Here is a 19,726-nt window from a genome sequence, read left to right as displayed (position 1 = left end):
TAACTCTGCAAATCGCTTAATTGAGAACTGCAATTGAAGATAATCAATTTCTAAATCAGAAAAACGGGGAAAATGCATATTTTTTGCTGGAAAAAATGTTAAAAGGTTTCTATTGTAAATGTAGGGTCACTAGGAATTACGTAAACAACCCCTTTAAAACAAGATTGAACAAAACAAAAACCAATATCTCTCAAAATTCTAAACTTTTAGATCTTATTTTTATCATTTTATAATTTCCCTGTAAATTGTAATTTTTATAATTTCTGTTTAATTTTGATTTAGAAAATACTAAGAAATAAATATTTTTTTTTTGGGGGGGGGGGGTTCTTGCTGTTTTATTGTTTTACTTTAACTTCAGCACTATTTTACAAAACTGCCGTTTAAAATAAACAAAATTTAATGAATTGATTTTTCATTCTTTTTTTTCGGTAAATTTTTATGTTTTGGAATTTTAATCTTTTAGTCCAACCTGGAAAATAAGTAAATTTGATTTGATATTCTTACTCAAACGTATCTTCAATTATAAGTTATGTAATATCGCCTGTGTACACTTTACAGTGATGGATTTAGAATATTTATTTCATGTACTTGTCAGATTTTAGTTTATTCAATTGTGTACAATAGTTGTACATTGTACACACTGTCCTACATTATACTTTTATTAGTTTATTTACATTTTGCAGTACCCAACTGTACAAATGTTTCCTCATGTTCGTTTATCTATGATATTAATGTAATTGAGTTTATCATGCTCTACTGTCTTTCTTCAGTGTGTCCCAAAGAAATTAAGTTTTTAAAACAGTTTATTACTCCATGTTGTGTAATTTTTGTCTTATTTTTTATAATGGGCATCTTGGCATCTTATTTTTTCGAATGCAGACTGTAGTCAAGTCATTAAAAAATTTTATATTTGAACCGTTTAGGCGTTATTCAACTTCAGCTGAAAAAGTCATTGTGACCGCGGCATTTGCGATTTTTGAAGTACTAACGCGCTTTTGTCGTGTTCAGAATGATTTTTATGCAATCAAATTGTTTTTAATATCATCGAATTACGAGTACAACCAAATAAGTAATTTTGGATTTATGTCCACCATAAGTTCAAATCTGAAAATCTACAATATTCAAAGGCATTAATTTACTTTTACTATTATTATCTTTAAATAATATTCTCAGATAGTTAAAAATATAAATATAAATTGTACAAATTCTTTTTTTGGGACACACACCATGTTTTAAAAAACCTTCTTTCAGCCCCCTATTAATTATTTGCTAGATTTCGAACACACTCGACCGATCAAAATCGATAAAACTCGAATGTTTCAGAATGATTCTCCTTGAGTCTAACAATCGAATAATCGAGGAGACCCTGTCCTTGAAGATAAAGAATGTGTTGGGGAACCTCAAGCAGGAGGGGATCAGTATTACGGTGGCAGACTTCGACGGTGCCCTTTACAGGTATTTTCTAGAATTTTTTTATTTTTAGAGATCTGAGCTCATTCTACAAATTTAAATAGATGTAATGCAAATAGTGATGTTCGTTTTTGATCCGTTCAAATTTTTTCTCAGAAATTTTTTTAAAAAATTTTTATTGAAAAAAGTTAAATTGAACAGTAGAATAAAATATAAATTAAAATCACGTTTCTACGGTTTCTTGTATTCAGGATCAGTAACCCTGACAATGACAAAACCAAACTTAATGTATCAATCTCTCTCAAATTCTACAAGGTAATATTTGAACTTACTTGGCGGGCTTTTTAACATTTGATATGATTTACCAGTTATTTTGTCAACTTGAATTTTTAAAACCGAACACGAATTTGACGCAAAAATATCTGAAATAAGTTACAGATAATCTCGGCAAAATTAGATCAATGAGAACAAACATTCATCTGTAACATATGTACGTTTGGTTACCAACGAGTTTATAACCCCATAATTCTTTTCCCATCTTCTGATATTTCAAATTGATAATTTAATCTAACGATACATATATGATTGAAATATCAAAGGTTCAAGAACTCAGCTTACTTATTTTTCTGAAATGATTTTCATGTTGAATCTGATAAAAACCAGCTGAAATGATTTCCATGTTGAATCTGATAAAAACCAGCTGAAATGATTTCCATGTTGAATCTGATAAAAACCAGCTGAAATGATTTTCATGTTGAATCTGATAAAAACAAGCTGAAATGATTTCCATGCTGAAGCTGATAAAAACCAGCTGAAATGATTTTGAGGTTGATTCTGATAAAAACCAGCTGAAAGATTTCCATGCTGAAGCTGATAAAAACCAGCTGAAGTGATTTCCATGTTGAATCTGATAAAAACCAGCTGAAATGATTTCCATGTTGAATCTGATAAAAACCAGCTGAAATAATTTTCATGTTGAATCTGATAAAAACCAGCTGAAATGATTTTCCAAATATATGGTGTCAAGTTTGCACATGCGTTTTCCTGACTTTATTGGATTTAAATTCATAAATTTTAAAATTGATCAATTATGCAGTTTGCATAATTTAGGAATTGACCAAACATCGGTTGATCAGACTAAAATATATAAATTGATGTATTGTAATTACTCATTATTTAAAATCTCCTATATCAGATAGTATATACTGTAAGTGTAACTATACACGTATAAATAATACTAGATTTTGATTTTAAAATATAATTTAAGATAGTTGTTTTTAGCTTAGCTTGCAATTATTAAAATGAACTTCCTACATGAATGTTTGAAGAAGTATTGATTAAACAAGATATTTTCTTGTTTATATAATTGTAATGAAATTCAATACAGCCATGGGATTATTTTTAAGAGAGAAATTTAATTCTAGGAACTTGAGAAACATGGCTCCGACATGGTTCTGAGTAGAGAGTACGGAGATATGCTGATACAACCTGAAGAAGGTAGAATTTATATAGGGATATTTAATTTTGATTTTGAGGATCTGGGGTTCAATGAAAAGTTGCAAATCCAAAGTCAAGTTTTTTGGTCCTTTTTTATACGAATTACATATTACCCAAAATTCACATATTTTTCAAGTAAAGCGAATAAACCCGGCCCTTAAACCATATCTAACGTCTGCACTGGGTAAAAGAAATGGTTTTCTAAAAGGAGGGAATAATTTTGCAATATGGTTTGCTGGTGATTGTTGGTTAGGGTTTAATATTTAAATTCTATTTATTAAGGTTTTGATGTCACGATCCAAGTGGATCTATCTAATATTCCAGAAAACTGGGAAATTGTCGTCAAGAAAATAGGTGAATCATGTTTTATGATCTAATAATGCTATAACCTCATCTAACATCTTATCAATTAAAGATTCACGACTTGAATATCAAATCAAATTAATAAAGATGCATCTTATGCATCACCTCTGACAAAAAGGCATTAATTAGTTTCTTAACTGTGTGTGTTCTTAATGCACCCTGAGCTGAAAACTTTAGAATGAGATATTCTTAATCCCGGTTACTTAACCTGAGTATCCAATGGACACACTTTTGATTTTCTTCTTAAACCGTTCATTCTTGGATATAGTAGAGACAAATCAAAAACCTGTTTTTTTAATTGGAGAGTCCCTCCCGTTTCTAAATATAATCTTAAATGGCGCGCAAAATTTAAAATTTATCGGCTTCATATACGCGACGCTGATTAGTTGAATTTTATACACTTTTCAGGATACAAGTACAAGATTAGGTTAATCTGGATATTATGAAAAAAAGAGGATCAAGCACTAATCTCGATATCCACCATTCTAAAGTTTTCAGCTCTTACAAACTTTTTACTTGTGAGAAGTGTAGTGAGTGCAAACTCGGGAGAATTTTAGTTATTTATTTTTCTTATTTCAGGTCTTCTCAAGAGAAATTGTTTTGCAGCAGTTTTCGAGAAGTATTTCGACTTTCAGGTAGAAACATTTCTTCATTCCATTCATTATTTTAAAATCAGTATTTGCCATCAACCAATCATAATGTAATTATGTTATAGAAATTTAAATTTATGAGGTGAAATTTTATTATTTTTTAAATTTCCATTTAAAAAGTTCTTATCCAAAAAAAGTCGTGGCAAAGCATAGAGATTTATTTATTAAAAGGCAGTCTTTTAAAATTTAGTTAATAAACAAAATTCTCTCAAAATACTTTTATAGTAATGAACCAAATTTATACTAAAAGCTTGAATTTTTAAGGAAGAATTTGAAAAACTGTACGAAGTAAGATAAGATTTAAATTTAATAGATTGGTTTTCCCTTTGAAGTTTTTCCTTAGTGTAGATTAAAATGCTTATATTCATTTAAGACCTGAATATATAATTGTAGGAACTGTTAAAAATGAAAATAATAGTTTGTGTGAAAGTTTTAAAACTAATTGAATAACCTCAAAAAACATAAGGACTGGTACCTTTGTACTTGATGACCTCTGAGTGTATTGTCATTTGCTTCTCAGAACTGTATATTGTACTTAATAACCTCTGAGCGTACTGTCTGCTGCTTCTCAAAAATGCACGTTGTACTCTATAATTTTTGAGTGTACTGTTTCAATACTTCTTAAAACTGTACGTTGTACTTGATAACCTCTGAATTTACTGTCTCCTACGTCTCGTAACTGTACGCTGTACTTTATAACCTCTAAGTGTACTAGCTTCTGCTTCTCAAAACTGTAAGTTGTTCTTTAGAATTTCTGAGTGTCCTGTGTCTCCTCACTGCTTCTTAAAACTGTTATTCTCCTTCGTCTCAAAAATGTACTTTTTGTACATCTGATTCAGAAAACTGTACTATGTTTTGTCTCCTCCTTCTCAACCATGTACTTTGTACTCGATAACACCTTGTAATACTGTTATATTGTAATAACTCTCTAACTCTAATCCCCCGTTTCTTCTCGTATTTTGATATTATATAGTCATCACCAAGATAAGGTTTGAATAAAAGTCGTATTTGTTTAATCTGAAATGTAGCAAAAGGTACTGTAATTTGTCACGGTTAAGAGTGACATACAGGGTTACCCACTATGGATAAGACTGTAAAGACGACCTGAAACTCTTTAAATCTGACGATTCCAAGGTTTAATTAAGTTTTAAGGTTTAAGGTTTAAATAACTTATACATTGATTAGACAAAGAAAGAAACAAGTTTAGTATTGCAGAGAATAATGCATATAAGGAAACAGACAGTACGAATTCTGTAAAGTTGTCTCTAAAGTCTCATACTTTGTGAGTAATCCTGTATATAGAGGAAAAGATTTCCGACAGTTTTACATTTTCAAATCTGCTGGTGATGCTCATTGCTCATGACAGTGTGAATTTGTCAAAATACTCTCAAGAAAGAGATACAATACTGTTACTAACTATTTATTTGTGTGTTTATGAGAACTGTTCGTGAAAATAAAATGGGGTATGTGACAAATCATAATTGAAAAATGAAACGTGTGGTATTTTTATATTTAGATACCGTGTGTTTTTATTGATAATTCTATCTAACCAGTCCGCCACGGACCCTACAAATTCTGCGGAAACTCGGTCCTCGGGCAACATATTATTGCATTATTGCCCTGTACTGCTTTAAAATACAAGAGCAGTCCTGAAAATAATTAAGTGTCTTGTACAGGAAGCAGGAGAAGAAGGACAACAGCAGGCAGTTGTACACTATAGAGATGATGAAACTATGTATGTAGAAGCAAAGGAAACAAGATTTTCAATAATATATAACTAGCTGAAGTGTCTGGTGGAATTTTAGAAAAAAAATTTAAATCTCTAATTTTGAAAAAAAAAATTTGGAGAGAGAAAAAATTTTAGCACCTGTTAACCCCGGGATTCCCATAGATTTCCTCAAAATATTTCAGCCAATTTGGTCCAGCCGTTTGGCTAGCCAAATTGCCTGAAATTTAATACACCCTAGCTGCCAACATGTTTATAAGAAAAGGACGATTAAATAGGCTTTTTATTATTTACAGTTGTATTTCAAGTTTTAAATGGATTTTATTTTTTAACGTTTCTTTTAGAGAGTTAAAAATTATCATCGTATGTTGGTAGATGAAAAACGTGCAAATTGCCACAACATGATTTTAAATCTAGAAAGATGTAGAAGTGTCCACGTTTCATATTCTATTGAACTAACATATATTTGATATTTCAAGTCGGTTTGAGCTTAAAGAATATTTTCAACTCGGGGGACATAAGTTGTTGGATTTGGTCCAATTATAATGCCCAGTTTTAGAAATAGACTTTAGACCTGTTTTTGAATTGCTTTTTCTCCATTAGAGTGACTTTCTACAGAAAAAAAATTGAGACAATTTTATAAATTTAACTCCTTTCTGCCTTAACATTTCACATTCTATTCAAAATACATTATGGGATACTTCGATTGTTGATAAAATTGTCAAAATCTTTAAAATTGCCGTTTTGTAGAGCTGTGCATGGGTTCAATTGTCTTAACTGTACCTCCACAAATTCGATAAAATTCACCCAATTGGTTTTAATTTGTACATCAGATTTTGCACAGCTTGGTTGAATGATAATGAAGAGCTTCTGAAAATTAAATTAGTTAAGATCTTATTAATTTACAGGGTCTGTTTTCAGGTTTCAAGCCTAAACATGGACTATTTAGTATTAAATATATGTTATAATATTACAGTTGTTTAATATCAACGATATTACTGTTCTTGCATTACAGGACAAATACGAGAATTTGTTGAAAACTCAATTATCCTATTTCTCGGGCAAGGCACTCACTCAGAACAATTAAGCCTGGGTGGGCTGTGTGTGCAAAGAAAGGCTTTGAACGATTTAGGGAAAATCGTGCCATGATAACAATTTGGATTAATCTTCCAAAGCCATGAACATTCACTTAAAAAAGTTTCTGCTTGAGACAAGCTAAGGTATGTTTAAAATGAATGTCTGAAGTGTGGGTGAAAATTGAAAAATTTGTTATTAAATTTCTGCTTGAGACAAGCTTAGCTGTGTTCAAAATTAATATCTGAATTGTGCGTGAAAATTGAGAAATTTATGTTCAAAATTAATGTCTGAAGTGTAACGGGAAAATTGAAAAATTGGTTAATTAATTTTTGAAAATATTGTTCGTACAGTCAGACAGAGTTACTGTAATATTCAGCACAATTTTCAAGGTAAATTGTTTTTATATCTCTACTTTTTTATACTTTAAGAGAGATGAGTTCTCAAAACCTAAACTTTCATTTAATAATTTGTAAGTTTTCTAGCTTGCCAGCTTATTTAAAGTGTAGTACAGAAACTTACAAGATAGAAAAGTAAAGTTTTTTCATTCTTCGTAAATCAAAGATGAATTATGTATTAGTAAATTTTCGTATAGGATTTACTTATACACTAAATTTGAGAAAAATGGCGTTGTATTTAACAATCGGTATATTTTAAATCTGACGTATAACTCAACCGCATATTATGATATAAAGATGTGTTAAAACTAGGCTTTTATTGCGTTTCACACTTCCTTCTATAACCAATTTCTGCATTCTAATATTGCTTTTCAAGTCGACATATTTTCTTCTTAAATGTTAAACTAAAATTTTCACGGATTTTTTTTTAACATGAAAGGATTTCTTTAAGTTCAAACAATAGGCCTTTTTAAGGCAGACATTTTTATTTCGACCAAAAAAATTGGGCCCAATCGGTTTAGCTGTTTCGATGTTTTTTGGATACAAGCTAGCAGACAGACAACTTAGGGAAAAACTTTAGAAAGAAAAGAAAATAGATTTGATAAGTGAATATTTATTTGTTTAGGATGCTGATGATATTATATTGGGGAAAGTGTTCATGCAGGTTTGTTATTTTTTTCTAACATTTATTTAAGCTGAACACACCCCAACCAGGGAATAGGAATAAAGGGAAAGGAAATGGCGCTGGTCTGGCATGAGAAAGCCAGTCGCACTGCTTTGCAGACAAGTTCGGTAAACCTTACACACACTCATTTGTTACAGACACACAACATGACTACAGTCAAAGAAATTGCAGAACAATGTTGTCAATTATAATGAGCTTGAATAACGACTAGTTTATTGTAAACTTTAATCAAATTATATTCTTTGCATGAAAATTTGGCTTATAGCGTTGATTTAAATATATACTACATGTATGTTAAACTTATTTTTAAGTAAACAATTAACAATAAACAAATGAACTCTCCTAGACTGTACAAATACAGAGATTCGTATGTACTGTATATACCTACAGTACACGCCTCCGATTCGCTAATCTTTACACACACTCTTTTGGTACAGACACACACACATGACGTTTCCGCACCCTGACCCCAACTGACTTAATCTGAATCGTATCCAACTCACTTTTTCCGAATTGAACTCAATCCACAATCAAAACCGAATCCAACTCACTTTTTCCGAACCGAACTCAAAGAAAATCTAAACCGAACCAACTGATTTAACCTGAACCGAACTCCAACTTATAACTGCATAAAAAACTGAATTAATCTGAATTGATCCGACCCCAGCTGACATAATACGACCTTTTCTCGGACCGCATTCAACTGACAATCTAAACCGAATGTCATTAAATGTCAATTGTTCAGGAGTTCAAAGAGGGTCGGAAAGCCAGTGCCACTGCTCCTACTGTACTGTTTTCAAACAAGGTCAGATATTAGTTTGTTTATTTACAAAAAAACTTTCAGTAATGAACACGCAAATCTGAATTTTAAAAATATATTTAACATTCTTTAATGGGAATTGTAGACACAATTTCAAATAGAGTGGCATATTTGACTTCATTTGAGTAACATTGAGGAAGATATCGTTTTTTTTTGTGGTTTCTGCAGCACAAATACGCAACTCATTTTGTGTGAATTTAAACCATTAGTCAAAATCAATTAATTTTTTTATTACAAAAACATTAGTATTTATTCTCGAGCAGATTGTTTTGAATGTTACCTTTGTGAATCGACATTCCATTCTATAAAAAGGGTATGTTGAAATAAATTTTGTCTCCTGTTAAAGGATGTAAAGATGATGAAAGTTGCATTCTAATTAAATGTTGCAGGAGCCTCCAATGGGTCTGAAAGACACTAAGGCTAGAACAGGAGAAGGGGTTGGTTATATCACATTTGTTCTGTTTCCCAGGCACACTAACAGGTTGGACAAAGATTACAAAATACTTCTGTGAATCTGTTAATCTGCTTTCTAAGTGGTTTTTTTTGCCTTTAGAGATTTTTAGAAAAAAAATGTTTTTGAAATTTGAAAATATGCCTTGAAATAGTTTTCTGTTTTGAATCTATATGTGGATAACAATAATTTCATATTTTGTTCTTTAAACAAATTTTAAACATTTTTATTAAAGAATTCAAAGCATTATTTACCAATTTAAATGTTTGTTTGGTTGACAATAGTTTAATATTTGGTTCTTTATTTTAAACATTATTTTGAAGTAGTTTTTAGGGACACGTCTGATTTACCATTTAGTAAAATACTAAAAACATGTTCGTTTTCAGTATTTTAATTGTTTTTTTTTGTGCACAAATGTAACATCCGGTGCTAAGGATCCATTTAATTTTGATCCGGATCCAGGATTCCGCACTAGGAAAAAAATGGGTTTATTATTGTTTACAGTGACATAGGACTGTTAATAAAATAGTTAATTATAATTAACAACAATTATCAAACCCTGATTTCACAAGCCCGGCGTTCTACAATTTCCACCTTGTGTTCTTGTGTTTTGGTGAAGACGTATCTTAATATTCCATGTAATAACTCTAAATCCCTAACCTTATTTTTATTGACGTCGGTAACTTCTATTTTAGAGAAACCAGGGACAATACAATAGACCTTATCCATATGTTCCGTGACTACCTTCACTATCACCTCAAGTGTAGCAAAGCTTACATTCATTCAAGGTAGGGATTCAAGCAAGGAGTATTGAATATCAGGGAGAAGGAATTAACACGGCCCACCCTACCATATGATTATACATGCTTTGTTTCATTTGAATAAGAAATATTTGTCTGATGTACAAATACCGCATACATGTATACAGAATAGGTTATTGTTAAAATTGAAATAGGGGGAAAATTAGGCTGAATATTGAAGAACGCCAACAAATAAAGTTTTTGGGATGCAAAAACATTGGCAATACATATTACATAAGTATTTTTTTAATATAAAAATCGGTTTTATTTAATATCGTTAAGTGAAAAACCACGTTTAAAAAAATTAAAAGACTACCTTTAAAAAACTATTTTTTAAATGAAGACTGTCTGCAAAGCATGAATAATCCTATCCTTTGGTAGGGGGAGCTGGGTCGATTCCTGCTCCCTTAAATTCCATACTCCTTGGATTCGATACTTTTTTAAGCTAGAGCTCTGGGGTTGAAATATTTTACTATAAGAGAAGAATTTTGAACATTTCAATAAAGATAATTCCTAAACCTAGGGTTAAAAAACTTATTATCAGACGATACAATTTTTTTAAGCAATTTGTTCAAAATACATATGTTTTTTTTTGATTTTTTGCTTAACTTTTAAATTAAACACATTTTTCTTCTCAAAAACTCTTTTAATTAATTTTTGGATGCTGGATTTAGTCTTCTGTTCTTAATAAAATCTAAAATTTCATTATTTTAAGCATGTCTGTATTTATTAAAAAAAATTACAAAACAAAATAGTGTTGTTAACAATATAACACGAAAATGGGTAAATGATATTATTGCTAATCATCCTTTTCAATGATCTTGTTGGATTTATGCTGTTTTATTCCCAACCGCTTGCATCTGGAAAGAAAAAAATATATCAACCTATTTTTGATGACATTTTAAATTTAATTCTTTAAAAATGGTTGAAAATTTATACCTAAGTTGGTACATGTGCCACATTTGAGTATAGAGCAAAGGGAAGAATCCAAATAGAAGGTAAAACCGGATTAGGTTCGGGAAGTAGAATGCAAAGTTCCATCTAAATAATAAATAAGATTAGATCGTTTTTACAGAATTTTAAAAAAGTCCTTTAAACATTACCTGTTTGGAAGTAGCACTGAGAACTGTTCTGTTTCTTCAAAGTATGGAATGTTTCTTAGAGCAATCACTCCCTCGCAAATAAATCCAATAGGGTAGAGAGGAATCCATATGGTGTACCTGAAAAGGGACCATTTAGGTGATTTAAACGAACCTTCATTGGTACCCTTTAAACATGTTCTTTCATCTGAGTAACAATGAGGAAGATATCGTCGTTTTCTAATACAAGTTCTGTTGATTTCTTTTGTTTCTGCAGCATAAGTAGCAAACCACTTTTGAAAGAAAAGCCCTACTAGTAAAATATAGATATCTTCCATTTCTGTTCAAACAGAGTGTTGTGTTGGACATGTAAATCTTGAAATAACAGGGTCGCATGAAATTGCGTCAACAGTCTCTTTATGTCATAAAGTATTAAGGTTTGACATAATTTTATTCTACTTTGTAATGAAACATACCTGAGCCAAGTAATAAGTCCAATATCCATATCATACACTCTGATTAAAAAAGAAAACTTGAAAAAAGTAAAAAAGACAAATTCATAATAATAATTTAAAACTATTTTAGAGTTATTAGAATTATTTTTTTTCATGTTTTCTTCCTGAAGAGATAGTAAGGGTATCTGACAATTTCCACACTTGAGTAGGTCATCAGTAGATAAAACACAACTGGCTACAAACAAAAATTTAATTTATGGGTTTGAAGATTAGAGGTGCAACTTTGGTATTTTGTTTGAGTGGTCTGAAAAGGCTTTCCACGGCTAAAATATTTTGAAAAAAGAAATCATATATTGATAAAGACATGTCATTTTCTTCTATTTTAATCCCCACCTTGTCCTGCATCCGGGGCTCTGAGTCTATCAGTAGGAAGAGGAAGATAAGCCTACCTCCAACTTGAATGGTTGCTTCATACACAGATCCCTGACAAAATTATGTTTTTCAATCAACCCTTTTCATGTGGCTTATTGAATTTTAAATTTTACCTTAGTGTAGCCAAACAGAGGATTTAAAATCTCCAAAATCATCAACAATTGAAGAAACTAAATAAGACATGGTTTTAAATACATTTTTTTAATTTTGTCAATTCAATGTTTTTGTTTTTTACCTTAAATATTCCTCCCACTGTTTCAAATGCTTTTGGCACAAACTCATCTGGGTTCTGAATTAAATGGTTAGATTAAACAGTTTTTAATTTTTACACAAACTGTAATAGAAAACAAGGATAAAGAAATAAGTTAAGTGTCACCTTTGAATAGTTGAGAGTAAGCACAAGGAAAGCGTAGAGAAACCCACAGAACATGAAAATATTATAGCAGAACAAATATATCCTTCGTTTGCTTTCACTTACAAATCCAAACTCCTCTTTTTGCAGTTTTTCATAAGCCTCAGGGTACTGAAAATTGAGTTTATCAGCCATGAGTTCTCTTAAATATTTGTAATGGTTAAAAATGATCATAATAGGACTGTAATAGGTCACCTTAGTTCTAAGAATATCTTGATAAGACAGATCTCTCTTGAGCTCATCCTTCTCCTCCTCTGTATCAGACTCATTCTTTATCCGGTCAAAATCTACTTTCAACCAGGGCAGTTTCTTACATACAAATATTTAGATTAAAATGAGTTTATCTGAGCCGGGAATTTAAATTAAATTTATCTGAGCCAGAAATGAAATATTAAGATTAAATGAAGTTTTTAAGTCAGAAAAAAATTTATTATATAAAGGGAGACTAAGCGTAATTTCAAGTGACCCTCCATGCAAAGAGGGCAATGGTCGATTTACAACAGTACCCTTCATTGAGTAGAAAGATCTCTCTGTTTAAACATATGGGAACCCGCTTGAATCCCGCCTGTATGCTGTGTACAGAGTAACCTCAATGCAGCTGATCTGTTACTAACCCAACTCAAAGTATTGACTGTTTTACGTAAAAATGCTGTTTTCAAAAATTCAAAAGTAAATTTTCATTTTCTGCCACAAACATTACTATTGATAATTCTTAAATATAGAACAGCTTGCAAACTTTGTGTTTAACAAATAAAAGCGTTTTATTAGATTAACATAGATATGTCCGACATCCTTCCTCAGTCAAAGGTTTAAAGGGTACATTGTGAGTCGAGGATGCTCCTTTTTAGTTTAATCACTTGAAATAAGGTTTACAGTCCCTTTAAGATTTAATTAAATTCATCTGAGCCAGACGTTTTTCCCTCAATCTCTCTTTGGTTGTATTTCAAAATTTCAGTGATAACAGGTTTATACTTTTTTCTAAAAATTGTATGATATAATCATAAATTATGAGAAATCCTACCTGGTGTGCATAAACAAGTCTAGGCCACCAATCGGACTCTTTTTTCTTTAATTTAATCCTCACTTCTCTATCATTCACTTCCAGGCTTCCTTTTATATCAGAATTATGTCAAAACTGAAGGGAAAAACACTTGATAATTATAAAATTTTAAACCTGAGTCTTTTTGAACTGGAAGGAAGAATTCCAGAACAAAATGATAATTTACTCCTTCTCCCTGACTTCCGGTCCCTACAGCTGCAAACTCGATCTCTTCCTCCTCTAAAATAAGTTCTTATTGAGAATTTTTATTTTTACGTTAAAAATTACTTAATTTTTATCAAATATTTTTGTATTTAACTAGGCTTTTAGGGAGTTTCGCGCCCCATTTCACTATAACAATTTTAGCTGTTAACTTTTTTTTCAGCTGTCATTTTGCTATTTAAGTCATATTTTGCTGATCTTTCTGTTGAAATTTGCACATTTTCTAAAATAAAAAATGTTAATATTTTTTCGGACAATTTTTTTTTTTTTATATATTCAATGATCGTCGTTGGGGTCGTGTAAGTTGCCACACAAAATGTAAGCCCGATCAGTTTAGCCCAATTGACGATTATTGGACACAACCAGACAAGCAAAGTATATATATAGACTTAATCTTATTTCTAATGAAACTTAAATTCTCAAGAAGAGAATCTGAAAAATTTGACCAAAATTAAAATTTCTAATTTAGATATTTGGACGAATTTGCAAATAACTTTTAGATTTTGATTAAATTCAATTTCTGAACAATTACGAGTTTCTTTAAAATTTTGATGGGAGTAAAGAAATCCCTATAATGAAAACCACTTCTTTTATAAATTACTGAATCCTCTCTTTATCATAAATTATAAAGATTATAAAAACAAAATCTTCAGTTTCACAAAAAAGAGGTTAGTCTTTTTTATATTAGGACGTGAAACATACCTATATTTATATTGGGATCCACTGTATTTTTAAGATCTACTCGGAGGAGAATTTCTTCCTCTATATTCAAAACTTCGAAACCAAAAAGTATTTTTTTGCCATAGATTTTTTTCCCTCAAATTTTCTATTTAAAAAATAATTAAATTTTCGAAGTTTTCCCTGACTGTGCCCAGTAAACAAACGGAGAAAATGTTTTCCCCATTTTCTTATCAGTAACTTCTGAAGTACAAAAGTAGGTTTTTGGTAACTAAGTATATACAAACTTATTAAAGGTGAAAAGATATGACATGATAGATGATTTTCACAAACAAATTTAAAATATTTAATAATTTTATTTCGTTTTCCTTATTTCAAAGTTAAAAATAATTTTATATTAACATTAAATTTGAGATATATTATTAGTAATATATATTATTATTATTACTATTAAGAAGAAATTGTGCAAACAAAGATTTTTGATTTTGAAAAAAGTTATTACTTATAAGAAATATATTTTGAATCATTGACAAAACAATATTAATATTTCTGCTTAGTTTTAAGTTTCAGACTTTACACAGCTGACTAGAGTGAGACTGTATACTGGTCGATACTGATAGGGCAGGGTAGAAGTGGGGGGGGGGGTGACGGTGTCCTAAAGAATTATTATTCAAAAAAAATTTAATATTTTTATTTTTTTTTCAATTCGGTCTGTTTACTCAAAATACTTAGTGTAACAAAAGTAGTTCAAAACTTTTAATTTTTAAACTTTAGTCCCCAAAAATCCCCCTTTTTGTGTTTCCAGGCTTTCTTTATGCCGGCTTGGAAAGGGAATTTACGGAGGTGAAAAAGAAGGGGAGGTGCAATACAGGGTTTCAGGGATTTATATTTTTCCGGATTCCGAAAGATAATATTTCATGCATGTCCTTGTCAATAATGTAGTTAGTTGATTCTCACAAAAAAAAGACAATTTAAAATTTTTTATTTCAAATCTCGGTATAATTATAAATTATTACAATTATTTTTTTTGTGTTATATTTTTATTCGGCTATTTTTCTTCTCTTCCGGCTATGATTTTACGTACAACTTGGTTGGCTGGTTGGTTCATATTAGATTTAAATGCATTATTTAACTATGGTTGGGGGATAGATGCATTTATATCGACGCCATCTTTCTTCTTAGTTTCAGTCTGTCTGTATAGTGTACACTTTACGCAGTAGTATTCCCGCATTTGAAGAATTTAATTTAGGAGATTTAATGATCTCGCAAAGAAACATCAACTGATCGTTTACAAAACATAGTGACAAATTTTTCTTAACGGATATCATGGACATGGAGATTGGAGAATGGAGATCAAGTTTATACACGGGGATGTTTATTTCTCCAAATTTTTAGGGGGAGGGGGGGTACGTAACCCCAATAACCCCCCTTATTTACGCTACTGTATAATTTTATTAATATTTAATAAGTATTCACGTTTTACTATTTAGAATGCGTGCAAAGACGAGCGATTTTCTGAAGGTGTTAAACCGAGCCAAGATCGAAGAAGAAGGAAGAAAGAAGCAATCCTACGCTGGGAAAACGCAGTTTATATAATTAAGAAAATAACAAATAATCTTCCAAAAGTTATTCTTCTTGTTGCAACCCACCAGACGCGGGGAATTTATTAACCTTGTTTTTTGTTATTAATTAGTGAACAGCTCATTTAATTTGTTTTCTTCTTCTAGGCTTGCATTCAGTCAATTGTGAATATTTTATCCAATTTTTATCAAAGCTTCTGTTTTTATTTTTATTTACTAACTGTTCTTGATTTTTAAACTCGGAAATTTTAAGATTTAAAAGAACTCCTTCCCTGTATCCCTGTATTTACACATCTGTGATTTTATTTAATATTTGAAAAATTCATTACCAGATAAAATGGTGAGAAAGAGACGATTCTAGAACTGTTGTCAGAAGAATATAACCAACCAAAATAAGGATGACTACGCCGGCGCCAACCTCGGCGGACGCATGTCTTTCTATTGTTCATAGTCTAATGTGCCATAGGTGAGATTGTGCCTAAATCGTATTGTAAATTTTTGAGTAATATAGGTGAGATTCTGCGTAAACCATATTGTAAACTTTCGAATAACATATTTGTAATTGTGCGTAAACCGTATTGTAAATTGTTGAGTAATATAGGTGAGATTCTGCGTAAACCATATTGTAAACTTTCGAATAACATAGTTGTAATTGTGCGTAAACCGTATTGTAAACTGTCGAGTAACATAGTTGTCATTCTGCGTAAACCGTATTGTAAACTATTGAGTATAACATAGCTGAGATTCTGCGTAAACCGTATTGTAAACTGTCGAGTAACATAGCTGAGATTCTGCGTAAACCGTATTGTAAACTGTCGAGTAATATAGGTGAGATTTTGCGTAAATCGTATTGTAAACTCTTGAGTAACATAGGTGAGATTTTGCGTAATACGTAATGTAGACGTTTTTGATTGTTGGTACAGGTGGATTTTGGGGAGCCCCTGTTAAAATTAGGAGCGCAAGAATAGAGAGGAGGCACCTTCCAGCCATTAGAATAGATCCGAAAAATTTTCTCTGCGGCGCCACTTTTACATTCAACATTAAATTATAAAAATCCGAAACTTGCGAACACATTTTCCACCTTTCAACCCAAGCTGGTCATAGTTTTGACATAAAATTTCTCTTGGTGTTTAAGTATCACCCTCCCCTATCCTCTAAACTATCTAGAAGCGTAAAACTCCTAAAAGCGAAAGCACTGATTTATTAACAAGCTAATTGTCTGGCACGCAATGAACTTTTTTATTTTCTATTTCAAGACGGATACATTTCAATTATGATGTGACTGCTCATTGTTAAACTATGATGGTGCTTGTTGTTTCTTTGTTTATATTTATAAAGGATTTGGGGGACATTTTTATTTGAAAAGGTCAAAAATTATCCTTGCTTCCAACAGCCCCCAAAACAACAAACAAAAAATATTTGTTTTGAGAACTATTTCAGAGTATAATTCGTGAATAGGGTTAAGGAACTGCAAGCGTATTACGTGTAACCTTCCATGCAAAATAGCAATGCCCGAGACCTTAATCTGATCAATAATGTGGAAGATGTTGTTTTTTCGGACTCAAGGTGTTAAAATGTGATAATTTCTCAATTGTTTCTTATAAACAAGAAATGGGGAATTAAATTCAGTTTTGCAGAGAAAATTGTTACAGATGCGGCCCTGAATCATATCTGTATTTCCAGGCAAGGAGGGGAAAGTGAAGCTTTCAGTAAACGTGCAATTGAGTCCCTTGTCAAAAAATTAAAGGTAACGTTTTCCTTGAATTTGAAATAATAATGTAGACTAAATCTGGGCAGAAACTTTATCAATTAAACTTTGTGTCCTGCAAATTTAAATCAGTCCGATTATATTCATGTTTAATTTTGTATTGAGAATTATAGAGTGGCCTAGTTTTTAAATAAACAAATATTTAGATGTAGTTAATCTTGGTTCACATGAAACCTAAGTAAAGTATAAATAGTGTTTCCCACAAAGGATGATACTTCAGAATCGAAACAAATTCACGATTTTCCTCAACTGTGAACTCATTTCCTTCTTTGACACATCATAAGGGAATATTTCAGTTAACCTTGATATTGTCATTTTTTTTTGATTGCAGGTCGTCTAGCTTCATAGTCTTATCCGGATAAACCGGTACCTTTCCTCACGCCACCTTAATGAGGGGAGGAAGGCCAGCTACAGCAGTGTCTAGTCCGTAGCTGAAAACTTTAGAATGGACGTCATCCACTTAATGGCTTAAACCACTCTTTTTCTTAATATCCAGTTTAAATATTGCTTGTTCTCCACATGAGCTCGTGCCACATTGTCCTAATTTTCTCTTCCGAGCCACCTTGTCCTTTTAATATTATTATTTTGAAGTGTTTAATCCCCAAAGATAAAACTATCTTTTAAGCATCGGGCCACGTTGGGGCATAAATGAATATTTGTAAATAGTAAAAAAATAGTTTCAATTGAATTTAAGTTTTCGAGTTCAATGTCCTTGACATTTTTACCAAATATTTTGGTTTTTATTTTTGACATCATTCCCATGGCTTTAGAGATTCCAACATGATGTAACCATTGCAATAGGCAGTCTGGGTTGCCCAAGATGGGGCTTCTTGCAGATCTCATCTCACATAATCACATAATCACACACTTAAGTCTATCCATATTGTATGCCCCAACATGGCCAGATTTAAAATTCAAGAATTAGAAACTTTAAAACACATAATAATCGAAGGACTAGGATTTCGAGGTGGCTCGGTAGAGAAATTGTTGTGGCTTGCCTTTCTCCCCTCCCTTATTTCCGCGGTCTTCTTATTCTCGAACTTTTCAGGAGAAGCGTGACGAGCTTGATTCCTTGATCACAGCAATCACTACAGGTAAATAATCTCCTTTTATTTTTAATTAAAAGCAATCGTAGAAAGTTACAAACTTCAAACCCGGGTTTTGTAATTCTGTTCAAAACTCCTGTTTTCAGAAGTAAATTCCCAACTTTTGTAAACTAGAGATGTTTTTTCTAGATTTATTATTAGGAGGGTCTTGTCTTTATCCTATTAAAGGAATATTGAATATTTTTAATGCAACATTTTAACTACTAGGCTTTTAGGGGGCTTCGCGTCCATCTTCCATTTCAATTGTAAACACGTTTTCTTTTTGTACAATGTAAAACAAAAACTTAACAAAATTTTGCGGATTTTTGATGGTGGCATATTTTTTAAACTTAGATCAACCATAAACATTCCTTGGAGTCACGTGAGGTCCCACAAAAGAAATAGGCCCGATCGGTTCAACCGTTTTGACGTTTATTTAATACAAACATAAAGACAAACAAATAGACAGACAAGCAAAGTATATAGATTGATTTTGGTTAAATTGCGAGGGAGATAATATCTTCTTTTGATTCTCAAAAATTATCTTAATTTTTCGTTATTTTTGAAACCTTTACCATTGAGTATATCTCTAAAATTGAATCCGTCGAAATTTTCTTTTATGATGAAAAGGTCCAAAATAAGATTTTCACAGAAATTCTGATATTAATATTTCAGGTGGGGTCCAACCAACTAAATGTGTAACTATACCCCGAACTTTGGACGGCAGATTACAGGTAGCAAATAATAAACACTTAATTTTTGGAATCATCAGTATCAAAATCAGAATCATCGATACTTTTTTTTCAGCATTATCCATCGGTTTTCTTGTTAATTTCATGGATTTTATGATTATTTCCATACATTGGAATACTTACTATTGAGTCTACAAATATGATGAATTTAAAGTGCTATAGTTTTAATTTTGATCAATGTTTGCCAGTGATTTTGATTTTTTCATTTTGATCTGACCGGGGGGGGGGGGGGGTGGATTCATACTCAGATCTGGATTCAGCACAAGAACATTCTATATTAACAGAAATTAATGTTTTGTAAAAAAAAATAAACGAATAGGGTTAAGGAACTGCAAGCGTATTACGTGTAA

The 19,726-nt window shown here is 31.4% G+C and overlaps 3 protein-coding genes and 1 long non-coding RNA gene across 7 annotated transcripts; 2 read left to right on the top strand and 2 right to left on the bottom strand.

Moving 5' to 3' along the window:
• The first annotated feature begins 325 nt into the window (after positions 1-325).
• LOC111707973 (probable actin-related protein 2/3 complex subunit 2) lies at positions 326-16,002 on the top strand. 3 transcript variants are annotated; one of them, XM_023481172.1, is made up of 14 exons: positions 326-769; positions 1,252-1,455; positions 1,662-1,725; positions 2,835-2,907; positions 3,190-3,261; positions 3,850-3,905; positions 4,185-4,208; positions 5,597-5,671; positions 7,074-7,112; positions 7,744-7,782; positions 8,549-8,608; positions 9,013-9,104; positions 9,770-9,862; positions 15,682-16,002. In XM_023481172.1, exons 2-14 carry the CDS (start codon positions 1,325-1,327, stop codon positions 15,785-15,787), a joined length of 924 nt encoding a protein of 307 aa, XP_023336940.1. In that variant the 5' UTR covers positions 326-769; positions 1,252-1,324; the 3' UTR covers positions 15,788-16,002. The 3 variants fall into 3 exon arrangements, with proteins under 3 accessions (XP_023336940.1, XP_023336942.1, XP_023336941.1); XM_023481174.1 differs by lacking the exon at positions 4,185-4,208 and having other exon boundaries at positions 582-769; XM_023481173.1 differs by lacking the exon at positions 326-769 and having other exon boundaries at positions 1,224-1,455.
• LOC111707976 (uncharacterized) lies at positions 9,472-9,818 on the bottom strand. The gene is made up of 2 exons (XR_002766563.1): positions 9,735-9,818; positions 9,472-9,545 (listed from the first exon to the last, which is right to left on the bottom strand). It is a non-coding gene; the product is annotated as an uncharacterized LOC111707976 (long non-coding RNA).
• Positions 10,580-15,660, bottom strand: LOC111707972 (very-long-chain (3R)-3-hydroxyacyl-CoA dehydratase). 2 transcript variants are annotated; one of them, XM_023481170.1, is made up of 15 exons: positions 15,208-15,660; positions 14,375-14,434; positions 14,216-14,275; positions 13,427-13,531; positions 13,274-13,362; positions 12,448-12,561; positions 12,217-12,363; positions 12,076-12,129; positions 11,954-12,010; positions 11,802-11,891; positions 11,573-11,643; positions 11,430-11,468; positions 10,978-11,094; positions 10,814-10,915; positions 10,580-10,734 (listed from the first exon to the last, which is right to left on the bottom strand). In XM_023481170.1, exons 2-15 carry the CDS (start codon positions 14,415-14,417, stop codon positions 10,674-10,676), a joined length of 1,149 nt encoding a protein of 382 aa, XP_023336938.1. In that variant the 5' UTR covers positions 14,418-14,434; positions 15,208-15,660; the 3' UTR covers positions 10,580-10,673. The 2 variants fall into 2 exon arrangements, with proteins under 2 accessions (XP_023336938.1, XP_023336939.1); XM_023481171.1 differs by having other exon boundaries at positions 15,276-15,660.
• A 99-nt stretch (positions 16,003-16,101) lies between the features above and the next one.
• LOC111707971 (mothers against decapentaplegic homolog 4) lies at positions 16,102-19,358 on the top strand (the record flags this gene model as incomplete). Its single annotated transcript, XM_023481169.1, is given in 4 exon segments — positions 16,102-16,237; positions 17,455-17,518; positions 18,588-18,633; positions 19,300-19,358. Coding segments are annotated over 4 exon segments (237 nt in total), but the record flags the coding sequence as incomplete, so codon positions are not given.
• Positions 19,359-19,726: the final 368 nt, after the last annotated feature.

This window comes from Eurytemora carolleeae, unplaced genomic scaffold, assembly GCF_000591075.1.
Source record: "Eurytemora carolleeae unplaced genomic scaffold, Eaff_2.0 scaffold848, whole genome shotgun sequence".
Classification (NCBI taxonomy): Eukaryota; Metazoa; Arthropoda; class Copepoda; order Calanoida; family Temoridae; genus Eurytemora; species Eurytemora carolleeae.
The sequence above is the reverse complement of the archived record's forward strand: the minus strand, read 5'-3'. Positions and strand labels throughout refer to the sequence as shown.